General features: G+C 47.6%; 1 protein-coding gene across 1 annotated transcript in view; it reads left to right on the top strand.

Moving 5' to 3' along the window:
• Positions 1 to 23504, top strand: part of LOC124013738 (CUGBP Elav-like family member 2) — a 210717-nt gene that overhangs the window by 151810 nt on the left and 35403 nt on the right. The window contains exon 6 of the mRNA XM_046328201.1: positions 5846 to 5925. Coding sequence (XP_046184157.1) covers positions 5846 to 5925 — 80 coding nt within the window. The remainder of the gene's footprint in view (positions 1 to 5845; positions 5926 to 23504) is intronic.

The following is a 23504-nucleotide window of genomic DNA, read 5'->3' as shown; positions in this document are numbered from 1 at the left end:
CTGAGCCCCTTATCCCTCCCCTGACAGTTCTGAGCCCCTTATCCCTCCCCTGACAGTTCTGAGCCCCTTATCCCTCCCCTTACAGTTCTGAGCCCCTTATCCCTCCCCTTACAGTTCTGAGCCCCTTATCCCTCCCCTTACAGTTCTGAGCCCCTTATCCCTCCCCTTACAGTTCTGAGCCCCTTATCCCTCCCCTTACAGTTCTGAGCCCCTTATCCCTCCCCTGACAGTTCTGAGCCCCTTATCCCTCCCCTGACAGTTCTGAGCCCCTTATCCCTCCCCTGACAGTTCTGAGCCCCTTATCCCTCCCCTTACAGTTCTGAGCCCCTTATCCCTCCCCTGACAGTTCTGAGCCCCTTATCCCTCCCCTTACAGTTCTGAGCCCCTTATCCCTCCCCTTACAGTTCACCTCTAGGCAGAAGGAGAAAACATGTTCTCCCTCGCTATTGGCCAACCATAGAACTACTACGCAATCAGCAGTGCAGTGTCCCCCTTAGTCAATCTCCTCCCCTGCCTCCCTTCCCCTTCAATCCCCTGCCTCCCTTTCCCCCTCACCCCCTTCAATCCCCCTGCCTCCCTTTTCCCTCACCCCCTTCAATCCCCCTGCCTCACTTCCCCCTCACCCCCTCCAATCCTCCTGCCTCCTCTCCCCCCTCACCCCCTCCAATCCCCCTGCCTCCTCTCCCCCTCCCTCTGTGGTCTCTATGTGCTGAGGAGATGAGCCGGGGTCTGCCAAATGAAACTGTCTGTTCTGCCCGGCATCACACGAGGCTGTCACTGTCATTGTCACACAGGTTTATGTGGATGTGTCAGTTGTTGTGTGTTTTTCTGTGGATGTTACCGTTGTTCTTACTGTGACTGTTGACCGTCTCTCATAATCTGAAGGTCTCTTCTCTCCTCAAGGTGCCTCTAGCCACTAGCGGTCTCTAATACTCTACTGTCACACATACTCAGTCCTCCACTGTCCCTTCATCCTCCTCTCTCTCAGTCCTCCTGTCCCTTCATCCTCCTCTCTCAGTCCTCCTGTCCCTTCATCCTCCCCTCTCAGTCCTCCTGTCCCTTCATCCTCCTCTCTCTCAGTCCTCCTGTCCCTTCATCCTCCTCTCTCAGTCCTCCTGTCCCTTCATCCTCCCCTCTCAGTCCTCCTGTCCCTTCATCCTCCTCTCTCTCAGTCCTCCTGTCCCTTCATCCTCCCCTCTCTCAGTCCTCCACTGTCCCTTCATCCTCCTCTCTCTCAGTCCTCCTGTCCCTTCATCCTCCCCTCTCAGTCCTCCTGTCCCTTCATCCTCCTCTCTCTCAGTCCTCCACTGTCCCTTCATCCTCCTCTCTCTCTGTCATCCACTGTCCCTTCATCCTCCTCTCTCTCTGTCCTCCTGTCCCTTCATCCTCCTCTGTCTCTGTCCTCCACTGTCCCTTCATCCTCCTCTCTCAGTCCTCCTGTCCCTTCATCCTCCTCTCTCAGTCCTCCACTGTCCCTTCATCCTCCTCCTCTCTCTGTCCTCCTGTGCCTTCATCCTCCTGTCCCTTCATCCTCATCTCTCTCTGTCCTCCTGTCCCTTCATCCTCCTCTCTCTCTGTCCTCCACTGTCCCTTCATCGTCCTCTCTCTCTGTCCTCCACTGTCCCTTCATCGTCCTCTCTCTCAGTCCTCCTGTCCCTTCATCCTCCTCTCTCAGTCCTCCACTGTCCCTTCATCCTCCTCTCTCTCTGTCCTCCTGTCCCTTCATCCTCCTGTCCCTTCATCCTCCTCCTCTCTCAGTCCTCCTGTGCCTTCATCCTCCCCTCTCTCAGTCCTCCACTGTCCCTTCATCCTCCTCTCTCAATCCTCCTGTCCCTTCATCCTCCTCTCTCAGTCCTCCTGTGCCTTCATCCTCCTCTCTCTCTGTCCTCCTGTCCCTTCATCCTCCTCTCTCTGTCCTCCTGTGCCTTCATCCTCCTCTCTCTCTGTCCTCCTGTCCTTTCATCCTCCTCTCTCAGTCCTCCTGTCCCTTCATCCTCCTCTCTCTCTGTCCTCCTGTCCCTTCATCCTCCTCTCTCTCTGTCCTCCTGTCCCTTCATCCTCCTCTCTCTCTGTCCTCCTGTCCCTTCATCCTCCTCTCTCTGTCCTCCTGTCCCTTCATCCTCCTCTCTCTCTGTCCTCCACTGTCCCTTCATCCTCCTCTCTCTCTGTCCTCCTGTCCCTTCATCCTCCTCTCTCTCTGTCCTCCACTGTCCCTTCATCCTCCTCTCTCTGTCCTCCACTGTCCCTTCATCCTCCTCCTCTCTCTGTCCTCCACTGTCCCTTCATCCTCCTCTCTCACTGTCATCCACTGTCCCTTCATCCTCCTCTCTCTGTCCGCCACTGTCCCTTCATCGTCCCCTCTCTCAGTCCTCCACTGTCCCTTCATCCTCTCTCTCTCTGTCCTCCTGTCCCTTCATCCTCCTCTCTCTCTGTCCTCCTGTCCCTTCATCCTCCTCTCTCTCTCTGTCCTCCTGTCCCTTCATCCTCCTCTCTCTGTCCTCCACTGTCCCTTCATCCTCCTCTCTCTCAGTCCTCCTGTCCCTTCATCCTCCTCTCTCTGTCCTCCAATGTCCCTTTGTCCTCCTCTCTCTCAGTCCTCCTGTCCTTTCATCCTCCTCTCTCTCTGTCCTCCTGTGCCTTCATCCTCCTCTCTCTCTGTCCTCCACTGTCCCTTCATCCTCCTCTCTCTCAGTCCTCCACTGTCCCTTCATCCTCCCCTCTCTCAGTCCTCCTCTCCTTTCATCCTCCTCTCTCAGTTCTCCTGTGCCTTCATCCTCCTCTCTCACTGTCATCCACTGTCCCTTCATCCTCCTCTCTGTCCTCCACTGTCCCTTCATCGTCCCCTCTCTCAGTCCTCCTCTCCTTTCATCCTCCTCTCTCAGTTCTCCTGTGCCTTCATCCTCCTCTCTCACTGTCATCCACTGTCCCTTCATCCTCCTCTCTCTGTCCTCCACTGTCCCTTCATCGTCCCTCTCTCTCAGTCCTCCACTGTCCCTTCATCCTCCTCTCTCTGTCCTCCACTGTCCCTTCATCCTCCTCTCTCAGTCCTCCTGTCCCTTCATCCCCTTCACTATCCCATCCTCTTCATCCTCTTCATCTCTCTCTCTCTCTCTCTCTCTCTCTCTCTCTCTCTCTCTCTCTCTCTCTCTCTCTCTCTCTCTCTCTCTCTCTCTCTCTCTCTCTCTCTCTCTCTCTCTCTCTCTCTCTCTCTCTCTCTCTCTCTCTCTCTCTCTCTCTGTTCTGCACTATCCCAGAATTCTATTACACATGATCATCCTATTTTACATCTCTTCCTCACTCCCCCAATCACGTGTCTGTTGTCCTCATGAATATTAGAACCTCAGTCTGTCCCCCTTTACTGCACATAACCTCCACAAACCCCAGGCTTCCTAACAGGCCTGTCAGAGCAGTCTTAGTCCAGCCTGGTCCAGAGCAGTAAATACATGAATCAGAGTGAGGCTGCAGATAAATAGGCCTTCAAGTGGGTCTGCCTGTCCCACCTGGCTCTGCGCGAACACGGAGCTGCTATTAAACCACAGTATCAATCAGAAGCCTGTTCTGTTCCGCCACCCACTATTAATAAAATATGGATCACACCACTGGTGGATCCACGGCTGGGCCTGGGGAGCTACCCTACATTCATGAAAGGACTGTTCTCTTTCTCCTCTCCTATCGGAGCCCGCTGCATGACGACAGAATGCGGCCCGCTAGATATTTATAGCGTCGGCTAGGCGGCTAAATCCCATCTTCTTCGCTGGATGGTGAAAAACATACTGGAATGGAAAAGAGAAGCTTTTATCAGGTCATTTTCGGCACTGACCTTAATACATCTATGGTTCAGGTCAACAGGGCTCAGAAACTAACGAACGTATTTTGGTGGAGGAAAGCGATAGAATGCCTGTCTTCTAAATGCCTCATTGGTTCTATGGTATAACGGCCAGTAAACAGTATTTCACTGGCGAGTCCACAGGAACTGCCTGGCCTTTTAATGAGAGTTGGTGAAAGACTGAGAGTAGATTAAAAAGACCCAGTCTAGCAGGTCACCTTAACCGGTGGATTCTCTCTGTAGCATAACAACTGGGTCATGTACTCTAAGAGGTTTTTCAAGCTATTTTTAAGTTTTGGCCCGTCTAGAATTACCCCACATTAGTTTCTGAAACTTGCTCAAAGATGACCGACCGTAGCCTTTCTCAACTGATGCCAGATCAGCAAGACCCTGGACAGTCTTCTCACACTTTAACCCCAAGGCAACTTCATCTGCCGCAACTTGCTACAGCACAGACCTGGTTAGGTTTTATGGGTGCTGTTAGGCAGGCCCATAATGAATAGTCTAGACTATCCCTAACCCTCAACCCTGTTCTGTCACAGAGGACAAGACAATCATAAAGGTAGAGGAGGAATCACAGACACTCATCTGTTCTCTCCTTCATTCCCTTTCTTACTCGTCTTCCTCCCCTCCATCCTCTCTCTCTCACACACACACACACACACCCTCACCCATTCACTCACTCGTACTCTCTCTCTTTCTGTTTCTCTTTCCATCCGTCCACCCCCCACCCCGTGCACACAGTTATGACTAGATGACCTGTCTGCTAGCTAGCTAACTGTATCCTGTGCAGTCAGCTAGCTACAAAGTGTGTGTGGAGTGGGTCTGGGGACGGCTGTGCTACTAGTGCTAGCATGGCTCAGTGTGTGTTAGTGTGTTAGCATGTTAGCTTGGGGGGTGGGGGTGTTGAAGCTCTCCTCCAGTATATTGACACTGCCTCTCTCTGATCACTCCCCAACCAACAGGCCTCAGCCATCGGGAAGCCAACGTTAAGGGTAATACCATTTCATTTAATACTAGTCTATTACCCAACAATTACGATCCCACCAATCAAACTCCAAATCGTCAAATAGTTAAGAGTTCCCAAAGAATGTGCATCATTCTGCCCACCACACGCACTCTCCCTCCCTCCCTCCCCTTCACTCTCCCTCCCTCCCTCCCCTTCACTCTCCCTCCCTCCCCTTCACTCTCCCTCCCTCCCCCAAGATTTGCTCAATTTGTGTGATTTTCTGTGATGTCTTTTCAGAACGCATTCTTCATAGAACCCTAGAGACAGTTTGTCACAGTCGTCCGCCCCGCCACGCCTCCCTCCCCTCTCTCTCTTGTTTGTTCATGTCCCAGAATAGGACCGCAAGGGGAGGGGGGAGAGAGAGAGAGAAAGAGAGAGGGCGGAGGGGGCATCCAATCAGACACACAATGCAGGCCTAATGAGTTCAAATCGTTTTAATGCAAATTGGACAGATTTACATTCTCTAGAAGAGTGGGAGGAAGAGTGACTGGGGAAGATGAAGAGTGGGAGGATACTAGTACAACCAGTTATTTCTGTGTAGGAGCGAGAGAGAGATGGGCAGAGAGAGAAAGAAAGAGGCTGGGGAAGATGAAGAGGGAGGGAGGGAGCTTCAACCACCCCATCTCATCTCAATGCTCAAGTCATCAACAGCCATCCCCATTGGCGCACCACAACCTGCCAATCAAAAACTCTGATTGATTCTGATTGGAGCTGGCCTATTTTGGATGGGGTTGGGTGTGGTCGTCATGGCGCTAGCTGTGCTCTTTGACTGTTGTTCCTTAGCAACCTGAAAACACTGTTGTCTGCTTGTTTAGTTCTCTGTACAATCTCTGTTTTGGGTTTATAACAACGACGTGTCCAACCCTTTTGTCTTGTTTTGTTTTTTCTTGTCTCCTCCTCTTCCTCCTCCCGTTCCTTCTCCTCTCCCTCTATCCTATTGTCCCCTCCCTCCTCCCGGCCTCCCTCCCACCATCTCTCCATCCCTCCCCTCCCTCCCTCCGTCCCTACAGGATGTGCGTTTGTCACGTTTTCTACCAGGGCTATGGCACAGAATGCAATCAAAGCCATGCACCAGTCTCAGACTATGGAGGTACTGTACCCTCGCCCTTTCTCTTCATCTCTCTTCAGCTCTCTCTCTCTCCATCTCTCTCTCTCAATCTCAATCTTTCTCTCTCTCCTCGTCTCTCATCATCTCTCTCTTTCTATAGCTCTCTATCACTCTCTCAATCTCTCTCTCCGTCTCTCTCTATACTGCTCTCTATCACTTGCTCAATCTCTCTCTCCATCTCTCTTTCGCTCTCTCTCTCGATCTCTCTTTCACTCTCTCTATCTCTCACCATCTCTCTCTCCATCTCTCTCCCTCTCTCCCTCTCTCCATCTCTCTCCATCTCTCTCTCTCCATCTCTCTCTCTCCCTCTCCATCTCTCTCTCTCTCTCTCTCTCTCCATATCTCTCCCTTTCTCTCCATCTCTCTCTCCCTCTCCATCTCTCTCTCTCTCCATCTCTCTCCATCTCTCTCTCTCTCCATATCTCTCCCCCTCTCCATCTCTCATCTCTCTCCATCTCTCTCTCTGTCTCTCTCCATCTCTCTCTCTCTCTCCATCTCTCTCTCCCTCTCCATCTCTCTCCATCTCTCTCTCTCCCTCTCCATCTCTCTCTCTCTCTCTCCATCTCTCCATCTCTGTGTGATAGAATCTGTCGGATGCTGTCACATGCTCGTCATCCTTTGGCCAAATATGTCAAAGTAGGACAAAGAAGAAAAGTCACTTTCAAAACTCTCTCAGTCACAGCAGTCATTCTTCCCAGAAAAAGAAATAACATAAAGGATTTTGGGGAAAAAGTGTCAAAACAGACAAGGTAACATAAGCAAGGACCCCAGATCACACTGATCAGCCTGACTGGCTCTGTTAAGGATGTCACACTCCTCAGAAAGAGAAGAGATGAGACAGGCAGCATTATAGACACCCACATTTAGACAGGACCCCCATCAGTGACCCTATGACCTCTCCATTGGGAGTGTGTCTGTGTGGGTTGTGGTGTCCTTGTCAGTTTGTAGGGTTTTTGACAGTAGGAGATGACAGGGATGTGATTGCAGGAGAATTACAGGGCCAAGGTCAGACGTGTGTGTGTGTGTGTGTGTGTGTGTGTGTGTGTGTGTGTGTGTGTGTGTGTGTGTGTGTGTGTGTGTGTGTGTGTGTGTGTGTGTGTGTGTGTGTGTGTGTGTGTGTGTGTGTGTGTGTGTGTGTGTGTGTGTGTGTGTGTGTGACTTTGTGTTGCAGTTTGTGTGTTTACCCCCCATGTTGCTCTGAATCAGTGTTCCCTATTTATACCATCATAACCTTCTGTACCAAGGCCCAGTTAACTTTCCCAATATCCTCTGCTTTTTCACACAGACATAAAGCCCTCAACAGGAGGCAGAGATTGAAGTGGACAATGACAATGGGAAAAAAGCTTCATTTCCATGTGAAAAACATGCTGCTGACTAGCTCAGGACCCAAATTGCTGCACCGTTTTTTGTAATGTCCCCAGTTTGCAATTTAAAAGTAATTACTTTGGGTCCGAATAAGGATTGGTAAATAGAGTTTGGTTATTGTCTTGGCTCTATCGTCCCCCACTGTTTTACATTGTGAGCCTGTGTGTCTGTGTGTGTGCAGTTGTATGTGTCTTTGTGTGACTTTGCCTTTCACTAATGGCCTTGTCACTGTCGTATCCATTCTCATTATACTCTGGCATTCAGGACACACACACACACACACACACACACACACACACACACACACACACACACACACACACACACACACACACACACACACACACACACACACACACACACACACACACTTTATAAATGTCAGGGCATTATGAAAGTGGATATGAACAGGACAGGTCATTTACGAGAGAGCACATTCATTTACAAACCCACGTACGCACACACACATGTTCACGCATGCGCACACACACTCGAGAGAGAGAGAGAGAGAGAGAGAGAGAGAGAGAGAGAGAGAGAGAGAGAGAGAGAGAGAGAGAGAGAGAGAGAGAGAGAGAGAGAGAGAGAGAGAGAGAGAGAGAGAGAGAGAGAGAGAGAGAGAGAGAGAGAGAGAGAGAGAGAGAGAGAGAGAGAGAGAGAGAGAGAGAGAGAGAGAGAGAGAGAGAGGCGGATGTTGACTGTTCCCGGTAGAGAGAAGTAGGGCAGACTAATGTGGTTGTATTTGTGTTACTCACAGTGGTCTGTAAAGCCTGGTGATTTGTGGCTGTGTGTATAATATTCATCCTGCCTATACAGGCTGTTTGAGTGGTTAGAGTGCTGTTCTCTCTGCTCTGGCTAATATCAGGGCCGGCTCCAGGTACAAGTGACCTAAGTAAGCAACATTCTTTGGGGGGGGGGAACTCAGTCGGGGTCTCATCTTACTGTTGAGAGTTAGAATAGTAGAATATACAGTGTATACAGGTGCAATTAAATTTTTTGTTTGTGCTGGAAATTTGCTTTAAAACTACCACATTTTCTCTCCATCCCATGTAAAATGGCTAGAATTGCAGGAAATGAGCTGTACAATAACCAAGAAAGGGCTCTCTGCCCCATGGCAAAATGTGTAGAATTGCATAATATTTGTTATAAAACTGCAACAATTTCTCTACTCCCCATGCTGAAAATGTACTTTAAAATGTAAATGTTTCTCACAACCAAATCTCAATCTCAGGGCCCCCAAAAAGCTAGGGCCGGCCCTGGCTAATAGTAGGACTTCTAGAGACGGAGGCTACGCACAACACAGCAAGTGGAGTGCGAGTGAGGAAACACAGCTGTGCATGTTTGGAGACTGGACAAACAAGACAAGTTAATGGGATGGAGGGATGGAGAGATTGACACAGTGAGGGAGGTATAGCAGAGAAACAGCCGTCTCTGTGTCTGCTATTTACCACCAGCCCATTAAAACTAACAAGCTCATAGTCCTATGACGGGTTGGTTGTTTAGTAACAAAACGGACGCATGCGCAACTATGGGGCAAAACAGACGGTTGGCTTAGACTGTTGACAATATGTAAACTATATCTAATCTCCAATGTTTATTGAAAAAAATTATAATATTGCACAATGAGCAATTGTCTCTCAAATACACTACATTACCAAAAGTATGTGGACACCTGAACGTATCATTCCGATTTCATGGGCATTTATATGGAGTTGGTCCCACCTTTGCTGCTATAACAGCCTCCAACCCTCTGGGAAAGCTTTTCACTAGATGTTGAAACGGCAGGGACTTGCTTCCATTCAGCCACAAGAGCATAAGTCAGGTCGGGCACTGATGTTGGGCGATTAGGCCCGGCTCGCAGTCTGCGTTCCAATTCATCCCAAAGGTCTTCGATGAGGTTGAGGTCAGAGCTCTGTGCGGGCCAGTCACGTTATTCCACACCAATCTCGACAAACCATTTCTGTATGGACCTCACTTTGTGCACGGGGGCATTGTCATGCTGAAACAGGAAAGGGCCTCCCCCAAACTGTTGCCACAAAGTTGGAAGCACAGAATCATCTAGAATGTCATTGTATGCTTTAGCTTTAAGATTTCCCTTCACTGGAACTAACCATGAAAAACATCCCCAGACCATTATTCCTCTACCAAACTCGGCAGTTGGCACTATGCATTCGGGGAAGTAGCGTTCTCCTGGCATCTGCCAAACCCAGTAAGGCCATTCTACTGCCAATGTTTGACTATGTAGATTGAATGGCTGTGCACTCGATTTTATACACCTGTCAGCAACGGGTTTGACTGAAATAGCCGAATCCACTCGTTTGTGTCCATATACTTTTGTGTATATATAGTGTACATCATTACAAAACAAGACATGGTATCAAGAACAAGGTTAAACTAGCATCTTCGATTACCCAAATGGTAGCTACATTTACATTACATTTAAGTCATTTAGCAGACGCTCTTATCCAGAGCGACTTACTTCTTGTCATCGTTGCTAGCTAACGGGCCATCCAGAACCACAAAACACCTTCTGAAACCCCATTGTCACTTAACCCGTTTATATGTACAAGTCTGACTGAACATATGAGGCTGCATTTGATCATCTTATTTAACCTTCATTTAACTCGCAAAGTCAGTTAAGAACAAATTCTTATTTTACAATGACGGCCTACTTCGGCCAAACCCTCCCCTAACCCAGACGACGGTGGGACAATTGTGCACCACCTATGGGACCACCCGATCACGGCCGGTTGTGATACAGCCCGGGATTGAACCAGGGTCTGTAGTGACACATCTAGCAATGAGATACAGTGGCTTAGACCGCTGCGCCACTCAGGAATACTTATAGAGTATTCTATCTATCATCTATCTATTGCATTTACATATTTTTCCATTCATTTTATTACTTCTTTACATTTATCTTTTACATTTGAGTAATTTAGCAAATGCTCTTATGCTACTAATGTTAAGCCCTGTTTTATTGGGAGGGAGGGAGGGAGGGAGGGAGGGAGGGAGGGAGGGAGGGGAGGGAGGGAGGGAGGGAGAGAGAAAATAAATAGCTTATTTTCTTGTATATATTTCCCGTTTGAGTCCATACGAAGTACAATCTGTGGCTTGTGTATGTCCTCAGTGGGTGTGGGGGGATTGTCAGGAGGGATATCAGGGTGGCTGACAGGAGGGTGGGGGGTGCCACACAACTAACAACATTGGACACTTTATGGATCACAAAGCCTTCATTATCTCATCTCAGATGAGGTCATCTGCCATCAATCAGAAATACAGATATTGTCATCCTACAAGAAACATGGTATAGAGGAGACGGACCCACTGGTTGCCGTCTAGGTTACAGAGAGCTGGTAGTCCCATCCACCAAACTACCAGGTGTGAACAGGGAAGGAACTCAGGGGGTATGCTCATGTGGTATAGAGCAGATCTAACTCGCTCCATTAAATTCATACAATCTGGAACATTTTACATTTGGCTAGAAATTCAAAAGGAAATGATCTTAACAGAGGAAAATGTCCTCCTGTGTGCTACCTATATCCCCCCACTAGAATCCCCATACTTTAATGAAGACAGCTTCTCCATCCTGGAGGGGGAAATCAATCATTTCCAGGCCCAGGGACATGTACTAGTCTGTGGCGACCTAAATGCCAGAACTGGACAAGAACCTGACACCCTCAGCACACAGGGGGACAAACAACTACCTGGAGGTGACAGCATTCCCTCCCCTATATGCCCCCCTTGGCACAACTACGATAACATGACCAACAAAAATGGGTCACGACTCCTGCAGCTCTGTCGCACGTTGGGTATGTACATAGTCAATGGTAGGCTCCTACGGTAGCTACACCTATAGTTCATCGCTTGGCAGTTGCAATGTAGACCACTTTAGCACTGACCTAAAACCAGAGTCTCTCAGAGCGTTCACAGTCAGCCCACTGACTCCCCTGTCAGATCACAGCTATATCACAGTCTACTTGAAAAGAGCAATACTCAATCATGAGGCATCAAAGCCAAAGGAACTGAATAATATTAAGAAATGATATAGGTGGGAGGAAAGTAGTGTGGTGACCTACCAAAAGACTATTAGGCAAAAACAAAATTCAGTCTCTTTTAGACAACTTCCTGGACAAAACGTTTCACCGTAATACTGGTGTAAACTTGGCAGTAGAAAACCTAAACAGTATATTTGACCTCTCAGCTTCCCTATCAAATCTAAAAAAAAATTCAAACAGAAAACAGAAGAAAATGAACAACAATGACAAATGGTTTGATGAAGAATGTAAAAACCCTAAGAAAGAAGACCTGAGCCTACGCCTTCACGATGGTGAATCACTAAAACAATACAGAAATGCACTACGGAAAAAGAAGGAAAAAGAAGGAACCGAATCCATAGACTCTAACCACTTCTGTGGAAATGTGAAAACACTAAACAAACAACACCAAGAGTTATCTATCCAACACGGAGATGTGTGAGTAAACCACTTCTCAAATGTTTTTGGCTCTATAACAGAACAAACAGCAAAAACATATACATGATCAAATACAAATCTTAAAATCAACTATTAAAGACGACCAGAACCCATTGAACCCACTCTAATTACATTGAATGAACAAAAGGACAAAATACAAACCCTCCAACCCAAAAAGGCCTGTGGTGTTGATGGAATCCTCAATGAAATGATAAAATATACAGGACACAAATTCCAATTGGCCGTACTTAAACTCTTTAACATCATCCTTAGCTCTGGCATCTCCCCCAATATTTGGAACCAAGGACTGATCACCCCAATCCAAAGTGGAGACAAATTTGACCCCAATAACTACCATGGGACATGCGTCCACAGCGACCTTAGGAAAATCCTCTGCATTATCATTAACAGCAGACTTGTACATTTACTCAGTGAAAACAATGTACTGAGCAAATGTCAAATTGGCTTTTTACCAAATTACCGTACGACGGACCATGTATTCACCCATGTACACAAACAACAAGTGTGCGCTTAAAATTAGGCAAAAAAAAACACCCCACAGGGTGAGACAGGGATGCAACTTAAGCCCCACACTCTTCAACATACATACAGTTGAAGTTGGACATTTACATGCACTTAGGTTGGAGTCATTAAAACTCGTTTTTCAACCACTCCACTTGTTAACAAACTATAGTTTTTGCAAGTCAGTGAGGACATTTACTTTGTGCATGACACAAGTAATTTTTCCAAGAATTGTTTACGGACAGATTATTTCACTTATGATGCACTGTATCACAATTCCAGTGGGTCAGAAGTTTACAACCACTAAGTTGACTGTGCCTTTAAACAGATTGGAAAATTCCAGAAAATGATGTCAAAGCTTTAGAAGCTTCTGATAGGCTAATTGACATAATTTGGGTAAATTGGAGGTGTTCCTGTGGATGTATTTCAAGGCCTACCTTCAAACTCAGTGCCTCTTTGCTTGACATCATGGGAAAATTAAAAAGATCTCAGAAAAAAATTGTAGACCTCCACAAGTCTGGTTCATCCTTGGGAGCAATTTCCAAATGCCTGAAGGTACCACGTTCATCTGTACAAACAATAGTACACAAGTATAAACACCATGGGACCACGCAGCCGTCATACCGCTCAGGAAGGAGACGCATTCTGTCTCCTAGAGATGAACGTACATTAGTGCAAAAAGTGCAAATCAATCCCAGAACAACAGCAAAGGACCTTGTGAAGATGCTGGAGGAAACAGGTACAAAAGTATCTATATCCACAGTAAAACGAGTCCTATATTGACACAACCTGAAAGGCCACTCAGCAAGGAAGAAGCCATTGCTCCAAAACCGCCATAAAAAAAGCCAGACTACAGTTTGCAACTCTACATGGGGACAAAGATCGTACTTTTTGGAGAAATGTCTTCTGTCTTCATCGTTATGTTTGGAGGAAATAGGGGGAGGCGTGCAAGCCAATCATCCCAACCGTGAAGCGTGGGGGTGCTTTGCTGCAGGAGGGACAGGTGCATGTCACAAAATAGATGGCATCATGATGTGGATATATTGAAGCAGCATCTCAAGACATCAGTCAGGAAGTTAAAGCTTGGTTGCAAATCTGTCTTCCAAATTGACAATGACCCCAAGCATACTTCCAAAGTTGTGGCAAAATGGCTTCAGGACTACAAAGTCAAGGTATTGGAGTGGCCATCACAAAGCCCTGACCTCAACCTTATAGACAATGTGTGGGCAGAACTGAAAAAGCGTGTGCGAGCAAGGAGGCCTACAAACCTGACTCGGTTACACCAGCTCAGTCAGGAGGAATGGGCCAAAATTCACCCAACTTATTGTGGGAAGCTTGTGGAAAGCTACCCAAAACGTTTGACCCAAGTTAAACAATTTAAAGGCAATGCTACCAAATACTAATTGAGTGTATGTAAACTTCTGACCCACTGGGAATGTGATGAATGAAATATAAGCTGAAATAAATAATTTTGTCTACTATTATTCTGACATTTCACATTCTTAAAATAAAGTGGTGATCCTAACTAACAGAAGACAGGGAATTGTTACTAGGATTAATTGTCAGGAATTGTGAAAAACTGAGTTTAAATGTATTTGGCTAAAGTGTATGTAAACTTCCGACTTCAAACTGTATCATAGAATTGGTGAGGGCACTAGAACAGTCTGCAGCACCCGGTCTCACCCTACTAGAAACTGAAGTCAAATGTCTACTATTTTCTGATGATCTGGTGCTTCTGTCCCCAACCAAAGATGGCCTACAGCAGCACCTAGATCTTCTGCACAGATTCTGCCAGACCTGGGCCCTGACAGTAAATCTCAGTAAGACAAAAAATAATGGTGTTCCAAAAAAAGGTCCAGTCACCAGGACCGCAAATACAAATTCCATCTTGACACCATTGCCCTAGAGCACACAAAAAACGATTCATACCTTGGCCTAAACATCAGCGCCACAGGTAATTTCCACAAGCTGAGAGACAAGGCAAGAAGGGCCTTCTATGACATCGAAGGAACATAAAATTTGACCTAACAATTCGGATCTGGCAAAAAAATACTTGAATCAGTTATAGAACCCAGTTATAGAACCCAGTTATCAGTTATAGAACCCATTGCCCTTTATGGTTGTGAGGTCTGGGGTCCGCTCACCAACCAAGAATTCACAAAAGATACAAACACCAAATTGAGACTCTGCATGCAGAATTCTGCAACAAATAACATAAAACACCAGTTAATGCATTTTACTTTAAATGTGACCTTTATTTAACTAGGCAAGTCAGTTAAGAACCAATTCTTATTTTCAATGACGGCCTGATACCCGCTAATGATAAAAATCGGGAAAATAGCTGTTATATTCAACAACCACCTAAAAGGAAGTGATTCCCAAACCTTTCATAACAAAGCCATCACCTACAGAGAGATGAACCTGGAGAAGAGTCCCCTAAGCAAGCTGGTCATGGGGCTCTGTTCACAAACACAAACAGACCCCACAGAGAAAAAAAAAAAATTACTTGACACCAAGATTTAACAAAAAAACAGAACTAGACTAAACTAGAATGCTATTTGTCCCTAAACAAAGAGTACACAGTGGAAGAATACCTGACCACTGTGACTGAACCATACTTAAGGTAAGCTTTGACTATGTACAGACTCAGTGAGCTTAGCCTTGCTATTGAGAAAGGCCGTTGTAGGCAGTGCCCACAAGACACTGCCCACAAAATGAGGTGGAAACTGAGCTGCACTTCCTAACCTCCTGTCAAATGTATGACCATGTTAGAGACACATATTTCCCTCAGATTACACAGATCCACAAAGAATTAGAAAACAAACCCGATTTTGATAAACTCCCATATCTACTGGGTGAAATACTAGTGTGCCATCACAGCAGTAAAATGTGTGACCTGTTGCTGCAAGAAAAGGTCAACCAGTGAAGAACAAACACCATTGTAAATACAACCCACATTTATGTTTATTTATTTTCCCTTTTGTAACCTTTGTGAGTGTAATTTTTACTGTTCATTTTTATTGTTTATTTCATTTTTGTTTATTATCTACTTCACTTGCTTTGGCTATGTTAACTTAGTTTCCCATGCCATTAAAGCCCTTGAATTGAATTGAATTGATAGAGAGAGAGAGGGAGAGAGAGAGAAAATGTATGACTCTCCTATGCACTTCTCAGTAGTTGGTGTTCAGATATACCTTATACAGTCTCGTATCCTTATACAGGTGTGGCTACCTTACGCACAGTGAATAAATGTCATTCTGAAAACCCTCCCACTTGCTGGCCGACATATTGTCTGGAGGAGGTTAATATTCAATAGTGTTTTCAGTAGATGTATCTTAAGCCATGCCTTTAAATACGGTGAACCTCTTAGTTCACATTTTGTTTCACAGGCTAGAATATATTGAGAGAACAGTTTCAAAATATTAGGGATAAGTGAAAGAAAGCCATCTCAATATATACATATTTGTCTCAGTTTCGGCACCAATTGGTAGATTTAAAAATACTCTGGTCTTGTAGATTAATTTAGGTTTAGGAAAGTATTTATGAAACATGAAAAACAGGTTTAGAGATACTAGAGTTACGCATGAAGGAAAGAAAACGGTGGTTAGATTCGTTCTGAAAATTGCCACGTTCTTTAACCCGTGGTAATGTTGGAAGATTAGTACATATAATTATAATAGGGAGAATCGTGTATAATAGTAGGCTATACCCTCGTCTATTGCCTTTCTGCACTAATCATGGAACTGTGGGATGCAGCCTGGTCTTATAGACTAAACGTAACATAGTAAAAGTACATCCGGGACCCCCAAAATTAGTATGATATTTAACTTTTTGGTATGGTTACTTAAGACAAAAACAAAAGTAGTGTATTTTGTCGGACGTATAACGCGAACGAACGTCTAGCAACCCAAAGATGCGAGTTGAAATCTCTTCACGGATAACTTAAGCTAATTAGCAACTTTTCATCTACTTACTACTTTTTTTTTTAGCTATTTAGCATGTTAGCTAACCCTTCCCCGAACCCTAACCTTAACCCTGTAACCGAACTCTTAACCCTAACCCCTAGCCTAGCTAACATTAGCCGCCTAGCTTACGTTAGCCACCTAGCTAGAATTCGTAACATATTATACATTTCGCAGAATCGTAACATTTACTACATTTTCGCAAATCCGTAACATATTTTACCTTTTGCAAATGCGTGACATGTAATTCGTAACATACAGTATCATACGAAACAGGTGATGGACATCCACAAATGAATACATACCATACGAAACGTAACATATCATACCAAAAGGATTTACCTCCAGAATAATATGAAATGCTCTGAGACCAGGTTATGGGATGACACGGACAAGTATGCGTTGGGATCAAACCGTTACGGCTTGGTCTGCGCTCCACTCCATATAACCATTTCATTAGCATAAATGTATGTTTACAAATATATTATCAACTGGTACTAATGATCCTCAGCAACAACCACAGGGCCGTGACGGCATTTGCAGAGGAAGCACATGAAGGTAAACAAAACAATGTCATTAAATGGAATGATAATGTCGGCTATACCAACTGAAGGGAACTAACAGTAGTTGAATGTGTGTGGTTACTAGGGCTACTGACGGTCAACGTTGACAGTGGATAATGTTTAACATGATGGGGTAGCCTATAATTAAGACATTCGAGAGTGCCCATCCCTACAAGTTAAAAGGCTCAGCCTTTCATAAACTTTACTGTGGGGAAGTTATGTGTCGATATGCTTTTACATTTGCTGCCGGATGACTGGTTTCACATTTTTCTTCCGCGATTACAAGGTTAAATGGATCAACAAGTGTCATTTATACTTACGATACCCTTATCCAAATGTATGACTCATTTACCTAGCTCTTATCAATAGCTCTTATCAATAGCTCTTATCAATAGCTCTTATCAATAGCTCTGGTCAAGTTGTAAATTCGGGTGCATGGAGAACGGTGTTATTTCTTTCGGGGGGAAAAAAGAAAGTAGATGCTTTTTCCACTTGGAACCGGTAGGTTCACTAGACTTGATTTGCGTGCGAAAGTGGTGGAATTATTTGGGAATTAAGTCGAGGTCAGACTACGGCGTATCTGCAGACACACCTCCGCCACAACTTCATTTCATCTCCACCCCAAACGAATAGCGTGTGAGTAGCATGCTGTTCTCATGCTCAAGTTCAAGGTCAGAATATGCAATGACAGAGAAGTGCATCAAAAGGGAATTATGTTCTATTTACGCATTCTTAACTCAGGTCAGAAATATCCCCCTTAGAGAAAAGCCATGATTTAGCCCAAATCACTCGAGTATCAGTCTCTGGAGCTCTATGGCCCTTGCCCCGCCACCCCCTCCCAGGATCGGCCTCTCATTCTGGGCCGTGTTTTCCAGGCCTGCTGGGTGTCAGCTGGAGTAATGAGATATTTAGCAGAGGGAGAGGGAGAGGGAGAGGGAGAGGGAGAGAGAGAGAGAGAGAGAGAGAGAGAGAGAGAGAGAGAGAGAGAGAGAGAGAGAGAGAGAAAGCACCGTCTCCAGGGGGAATGCGCTCTAACACAAGAGGCCCCTGACTGACTCTCCTCCGAATGCAATTTTCTCCCTTCTTTATCTCTCGTCTGCTCGTCAGAATGGAGGGAGGAAATAAGTGCTGGAGAGAGGGAGTAAATATGGCTGAGCTGCCTTCAGCTAAAGAGACATGTTCATCGGCTGATAGATACAGTCAAACCCTCAGAGATGAACACACAGTGAGAGACACACACACCCACACTCAGTCACTCAGACAGACACACTGGCCAGCCCTATAGTATGATAGAGAGGTGATATATATATGCCATCTGGTTAGGATGGCGAACACAGTATGAGCCAAACCCCGTCACAAAATCCCTAAATGAGTCTGAAAACCCGCCTCCAACTAAATGTTTCAATTAAACACGTTTTATTCTCCTGTGGCAGATTGTGTGTGTTTGAGCAGGTTTTCTCCCCCAGTTAGGCTTTGAGTAATGTACTGGTGTGATATGATAGATTATAATGTCTGTGGTTTAGTGTCCTCTGTAGTTAAATCACCTCTGCTGTGTCTTTTTTGTTACAGCTCAATGTTTAGCGTGTGTGTGTGTGTGCGTGTGCGTGTGCGTGTGCGTGTGTGTGTGTGTGTGTGCGCGCGTGTGTGTGTGTGTGCGTGTGTACTTTTTTTAATCAAATTTTATTTGGCACCAGCGCCAAATACCACAGGTGTAAACCTTACCGTGAAATGCTTACTTACAAGCCCTTAACCAACAATGCAGTTCAAGAAAGAGTTCAGAAAGTATTTTACTAAATAAACAAAGTAAAACATTGAATAAAAAGTAACACAATAAAATAACAATGACCAGACTATTTACCAGTACCAAATTATTTTTCCTTTTCCAGGCTGTTATCCAATATTCAGACTCTACCTCCGTCTCCCCGTCCCTCTGACCATCTCTGTTCTCTCTCTCTCTACCTCCGTCTGACCATCTCTGTTCTCTCTCTCTACCTCCGTCTCCCCGTCCCTCTGACCATCTCTGTTCTCTCTCTCTCTACCTCCGTCTGACCATCTCTGTTCTCTCTCTCTACCTCCTTCTCCCCGTCCCTCTGACCATCTCTGTTCTCTCTCTCTCTACCTCCGTCTGACCATCTCTATTCTCTCTCTCTACCTCCGTCTCCCCGTCCCTCTGACCATCTCTGTTCTCTCTCTCTACCTCCGTCTGACCATCTCTATTCTCTCTCTCTACCTCCCTCTGACCATCTCTGTTCTCTCTCTCTACCTCCGTCTCCCCATCCCTCTGACCATCTCTATTCTCTCTCTCTACCTCCGTCTCCCCCTCCCTCTGACCATCTCTGTTCTCTCTCTCTACCTCCGTCTCCCCATCCCTCTGACCATCTCTATTCTCTCTCTCTACCTCCGTCTCCCCATCCCTCTGACCATCTCTATTCTCTCTCTCTACCTCCGTCTCCCCATCCCTCTGACCATCTCTGTTCTCTCTCTCTACCTCCGTCTCCCCGTCCCTCTGACCATCTCTGTTCTCTCTCTCTACCTCCGTCTCCCCGTCCCTCTGACCATCTCTGTTCTCTCTCTCTCTACCTCCGTCTGACCATCTCTATTCTCTCTCTCTACCTCCGTCTCCCCGTCCCTCTGACCATCTCTGTTCTCTCTCTCTACCTCCGTCTGACCATCTCTATTCTCTCTCTCTACCTCCCTCTGACCATCTCTGTTCTCTCTCTCTACCTCCGTCTCCCCATCCCTCTGACCATCTCTATTCTCTCTCTCTACCTCCGTCTCCCCCTCCCTCTGACCATCTCTGTTCTCTCTCTCTACCTCCGTCTCCCCATCCCTCTGACCATCTCTATTCTCTCTCTCTACCTCCGTCTCCCCATCCCTCTGACCATCTCTATTCTCTCTCTCTACCTCCGTCTCCCCATCCCTCTGACCATCTCTGTTCTCTCTCTCTACCTCCGTCTCCCCGTCCCTCTGACCATCTCTGTTCTCTCTCTCTACCTCCGTCTCCCCGTCCCTCTGACCATCTCTGTTCTCTCTCTCTCTACCTCCGTCTGACCATCTCTGTTCTCTCTCTCTACCTCCGTCTCCCCGTCCCTCTGACCATCTCTGTTCTCTCTCTCTCTACCTCCGTCTCCCCATCCCTCTGACCATCTCTGTTCTCTCTCTCTACCTCCGTCTCCCCGTCCCTCTGACCATCTCTGTTCTCTCTCTCTACCTCCGTCTCCCCGTCCCTCTGACCATCTCTGTTCTCTCTCTCTCTACCTCCGTCTGACCATCTCTGTTCTCTCTCTCTACCTCCGTCTCCCCGTCCCTCTGACCATCTCTGTTCTCTCTCTCTCTACCTCCGTCTCCCCGTCCCTCTGACCATCTCTGTTCTCTCTCTCTCTACCTCCCTCTGACCATCTCTGTTCTCTCTCTCTCTACCTCCGTCTGACCATCTCTGTTCTCTCTCTCTACCTCCGTCTCCCCGTCCCTCTGACCATCTCTGTTCTCTCTCTCTCTACCTCCGTCTCCCCGTCCCTCTGACCATCTCTGTTCTCTCTCTCTCTACCTCCGTCTCCCTGACCATCTCTGTTCTCTCTCTACCTCCGTCTCCCTGACCATCTCTGTTCTCTCTCTCTACCTCCGTCTCCCCGTCCCTCTGACCATCTCTGTTCTCTCTCTCTCTCTCTCTCCCTCTCTGACCATCTCTGTTCTCTCTCTCTCCTCCGTCTCCCCCTCCCTCTGACCATCTCTGTTCTCTCTCTCTCTACCTCCGTCTCCCTGACCATCTCTGTTCTCTCTCTACCTCCGTCTCCCTGACCATCTCTGTTCTCTCTCTCTACCTCCGTCTCCCCGTCCCTCTGACCATCTCTGTTCTCTCTCTCTCTACCTCCGTCTCCCCCTCCCTCTGACCATCTCTGTTCTCTCTCTCTCTACCTCCGTCTCCCTGACCATCTCTGTTCTCTCTCTACCTCCGTCTCCCTGACCATCTCTGTTCTCTCTCTACCTCCGTCTCCCTGACCATCTCTGTTCTCTCTCTCTACCTCCGTCTCCCCGTCTCCCTGACCATCTCTGTTCTCTCTCTACCTCCGTCTCCCCGTCTCCCTGACCATCTCTGTTCTCTCTCTACCTCCGTCTCCCTGACCATCTCTGTTCTCTCTCTACCTCCGTCTCCCCGTCTCCCTGACCATCTCTGTTCTCTCTCTACCTCCGTCTCCCTGACCATCTCTGTTCTCTCTCTACCTCCGTCTCCCCGTCTCCCTGACCATCTCTGTTCTCTCTCTACCTCCGTCTCCCTGACCATCTCTGTTCTCTCTCTCCACCTCCGTCTCCCTGACCATCTCTGTTCTCTCTCTACCTCCCCCTGACCATCTCTGTTCTCTCTCTCTACCTCCGTCTCCCCGTCCCTCTGACCATCTCTGTTCTCTCTCTCTCTACCTCCGTCTCCCCGTCCCTCTGACCATCTCTGTTCTCTCTCTCTACCTCCCTCTGACCATCTCTGTTCTCTCTCTCTACCTCCGTCTCCCCGTCCCTCTGACCATCTCTGTTCTCTCTCTCTACCTCCCTCTGACCATCTCTGTTCTCTCTCTCTACCTCCCTCTGACCATCTCTATTCTCTCTCTCTCTACCTCCCTCTGACCATCTCTGTTCTCTCTCTTTACCTCCGTCTGACCATCTCTGTTCTCTCTCTCTACCTCCGTCTCCCCGTCCCTCTGACCATCTCTGTTCTCTCTCTCTACCTCCGTCTCCCCGTCCCTCTGACCATCTCTGTTCTCTCTCTCTAACTCCGTCTCCCCGTCCCTCTGACCATCTCTGTTCTCTCTCTCTACCTCCGTCTCCCCGTCCCTCTGACCATCTCTGTTCTCTCTCTCTACCTCCCTCTGACCATCTCTATTCTCTCTCTCTCTACCTCCGTCTGACCATCTCTGTTCTCTCTCTCTACCTCCGTCTCCCCGTCCCTCTGACCGTCTCTGTTCTCTCTCTCTACCTCCGTCTCCCCGTCCCTCTGACCATCTCTGTTCTCTCTCTCTACCTCCGTCTGACCATCTCTATTCTCTCTCTCTACCTCCGTCTCCCCATACCTCTGACCATCTCTGTTCTCTCTCTCTACCTCCGTCTGACCATCTCTATTCTCTCTCTCTACCTCCGTCTCCCCATACCTCTGACCATCTCTGTTCTCTCTCTCTACCTCCGTCTCCCCGTCCCTCTGACCATCTCTGTTCTCTCTCTCTACCTCCGTCTCCCCGTCCCTCTGACCATCTCTGTTCTCTCTCTCTACCTCCGTCTCCCCGTCCCTCTGACCATCTCTGTTCTCTCTCTCTACCTCCGTCTCCCTGACCATCTCTGTTCTCTCTCTCTACCTCCGTCTCCCCGTCCCTCTGACCATCTCTGTTCTCTCTCTACCTCCGTCTGACCATCTCTGTTCTCTCTCTCTACCTCCGTCTCCCCGTCCCTCTGACCATCTCTGTTCTCTCTCTCTCTCTACCTCCGTCTCCCCGTCCCTCTGACCATCTCTGTTCTCTCTCTCTCTCTACCTCCGTCTGACCATCTCTGTTCTCTCTCTCTACCTCCGTCTCCCTGACCATCTCTGTTCTCTCTCTCTACCTCCGTCTCCCCGTCCCTCTGACCATCTCTGTTCTCTCTCTCTACCTCCGTCTCCCTGACCATCTCTGTTCTCTCTCTCTACCTCCGTCTCCCTGACCATCTCTGTTCTCTCTCTCTCCGTCTGACCATCTCTGTTCTCTCTCTCCCCGTCCCCCTGACCATCTCTGTTCTCTCTCTCTACCTCCTCTCCCCTGTCTCTACCTCCGTCTCCCGTCCCTCTGACCATCTCTGTTCTCTCTCTCTACCTCCGTCTGACCATCTCTGTTCTCTCTCTCTACCTCCGTCTCCCCATCCCTCTGACCATCTCTGTTCTCTCTCTCTCTCTACCTCCGTCTGACCATCTCTGTTCTCTCTCTCTACCTCCGTCTCCCCGTCCCTCTGACCATCTCTGTTCTCTCTCTCTCTACCTCCGTCTCCCCGTCCCCCTGACCATCTCTGTTCTCTCTCTCTACCTCCGTCTCCCCGTCCCTCTGACCATCTCTGTTCTCTCTCTCTACCTCCCTCTGACCATCTCTGTTCTCTCTCTCTACCTCCGTCTCCCCGTCCCTCTGACCATCTCTGTTCTCTCTCTCTACCTCCGTCTCCCTGGTCCCTCTGACCATCTCTGTTCTCTCTCTCTACCTCCGTCTCCCCGTCCCTCTGACCATCTCTGTTCTCTCTCTCTACCTCCGTCTCCCCGTCCCTCTGACCATCTCTGTTCTCTCTCTCTACCTCCGTCTCCCCGTCCCTCTGACCATCTCTGTTCTCTCTCTCTACCTCCCTCTGACCATCTCTGTTCTCTCTCTACCTCCGTCTGACCATCTCTGTTCTCTCTCTACCTCCGTCTGACCATCTCTGTTCTCTCTCTCTACCTCCGTCTCCCCGTCCCTCTGACCATCTCTGTTCTCTCTCTCTCTACCTCCGTCTCCCCGTCCCTCTGACCATCTCTGTTCTCTCTCTCTACCTCCGTCTCCCCATCCCTCTGACCATCTCTGTTCTCTCTCTCTACCTCCGTCTGACCATCTCTGTTCTCTCTCTCTACCTCCGTCTCCCCGTCCCTCTGACCATCTCTGTTCTCTCTCTCTCTACCTCCGTCTCCCCGTCCCCCTGACCAT

This window comes from Oncorhynchus gorbuscha, linkage group LG25, assembly GCF_021184085.1.
Source record: "Oncorhynchus gorbuscha isolate QuinsamMale2020 ecotype Even-year linkage group LG25, OgorEven_v1.0, whole genome shotgun sequence".
In the NCBI taxonomy this organism is placed as follows: domain Eukaryota; kingdom Metazoa; phylum Chordata; class Actinopteri; order Salmoniformes; family Salmonidae; genus Oncorhynchus; species Oncorhynchus gorbuscha.
Note: the sequence above shows the minus strand (reverse complement) of the source record. Positions and strands in the feature narration are given on the sequence as shown.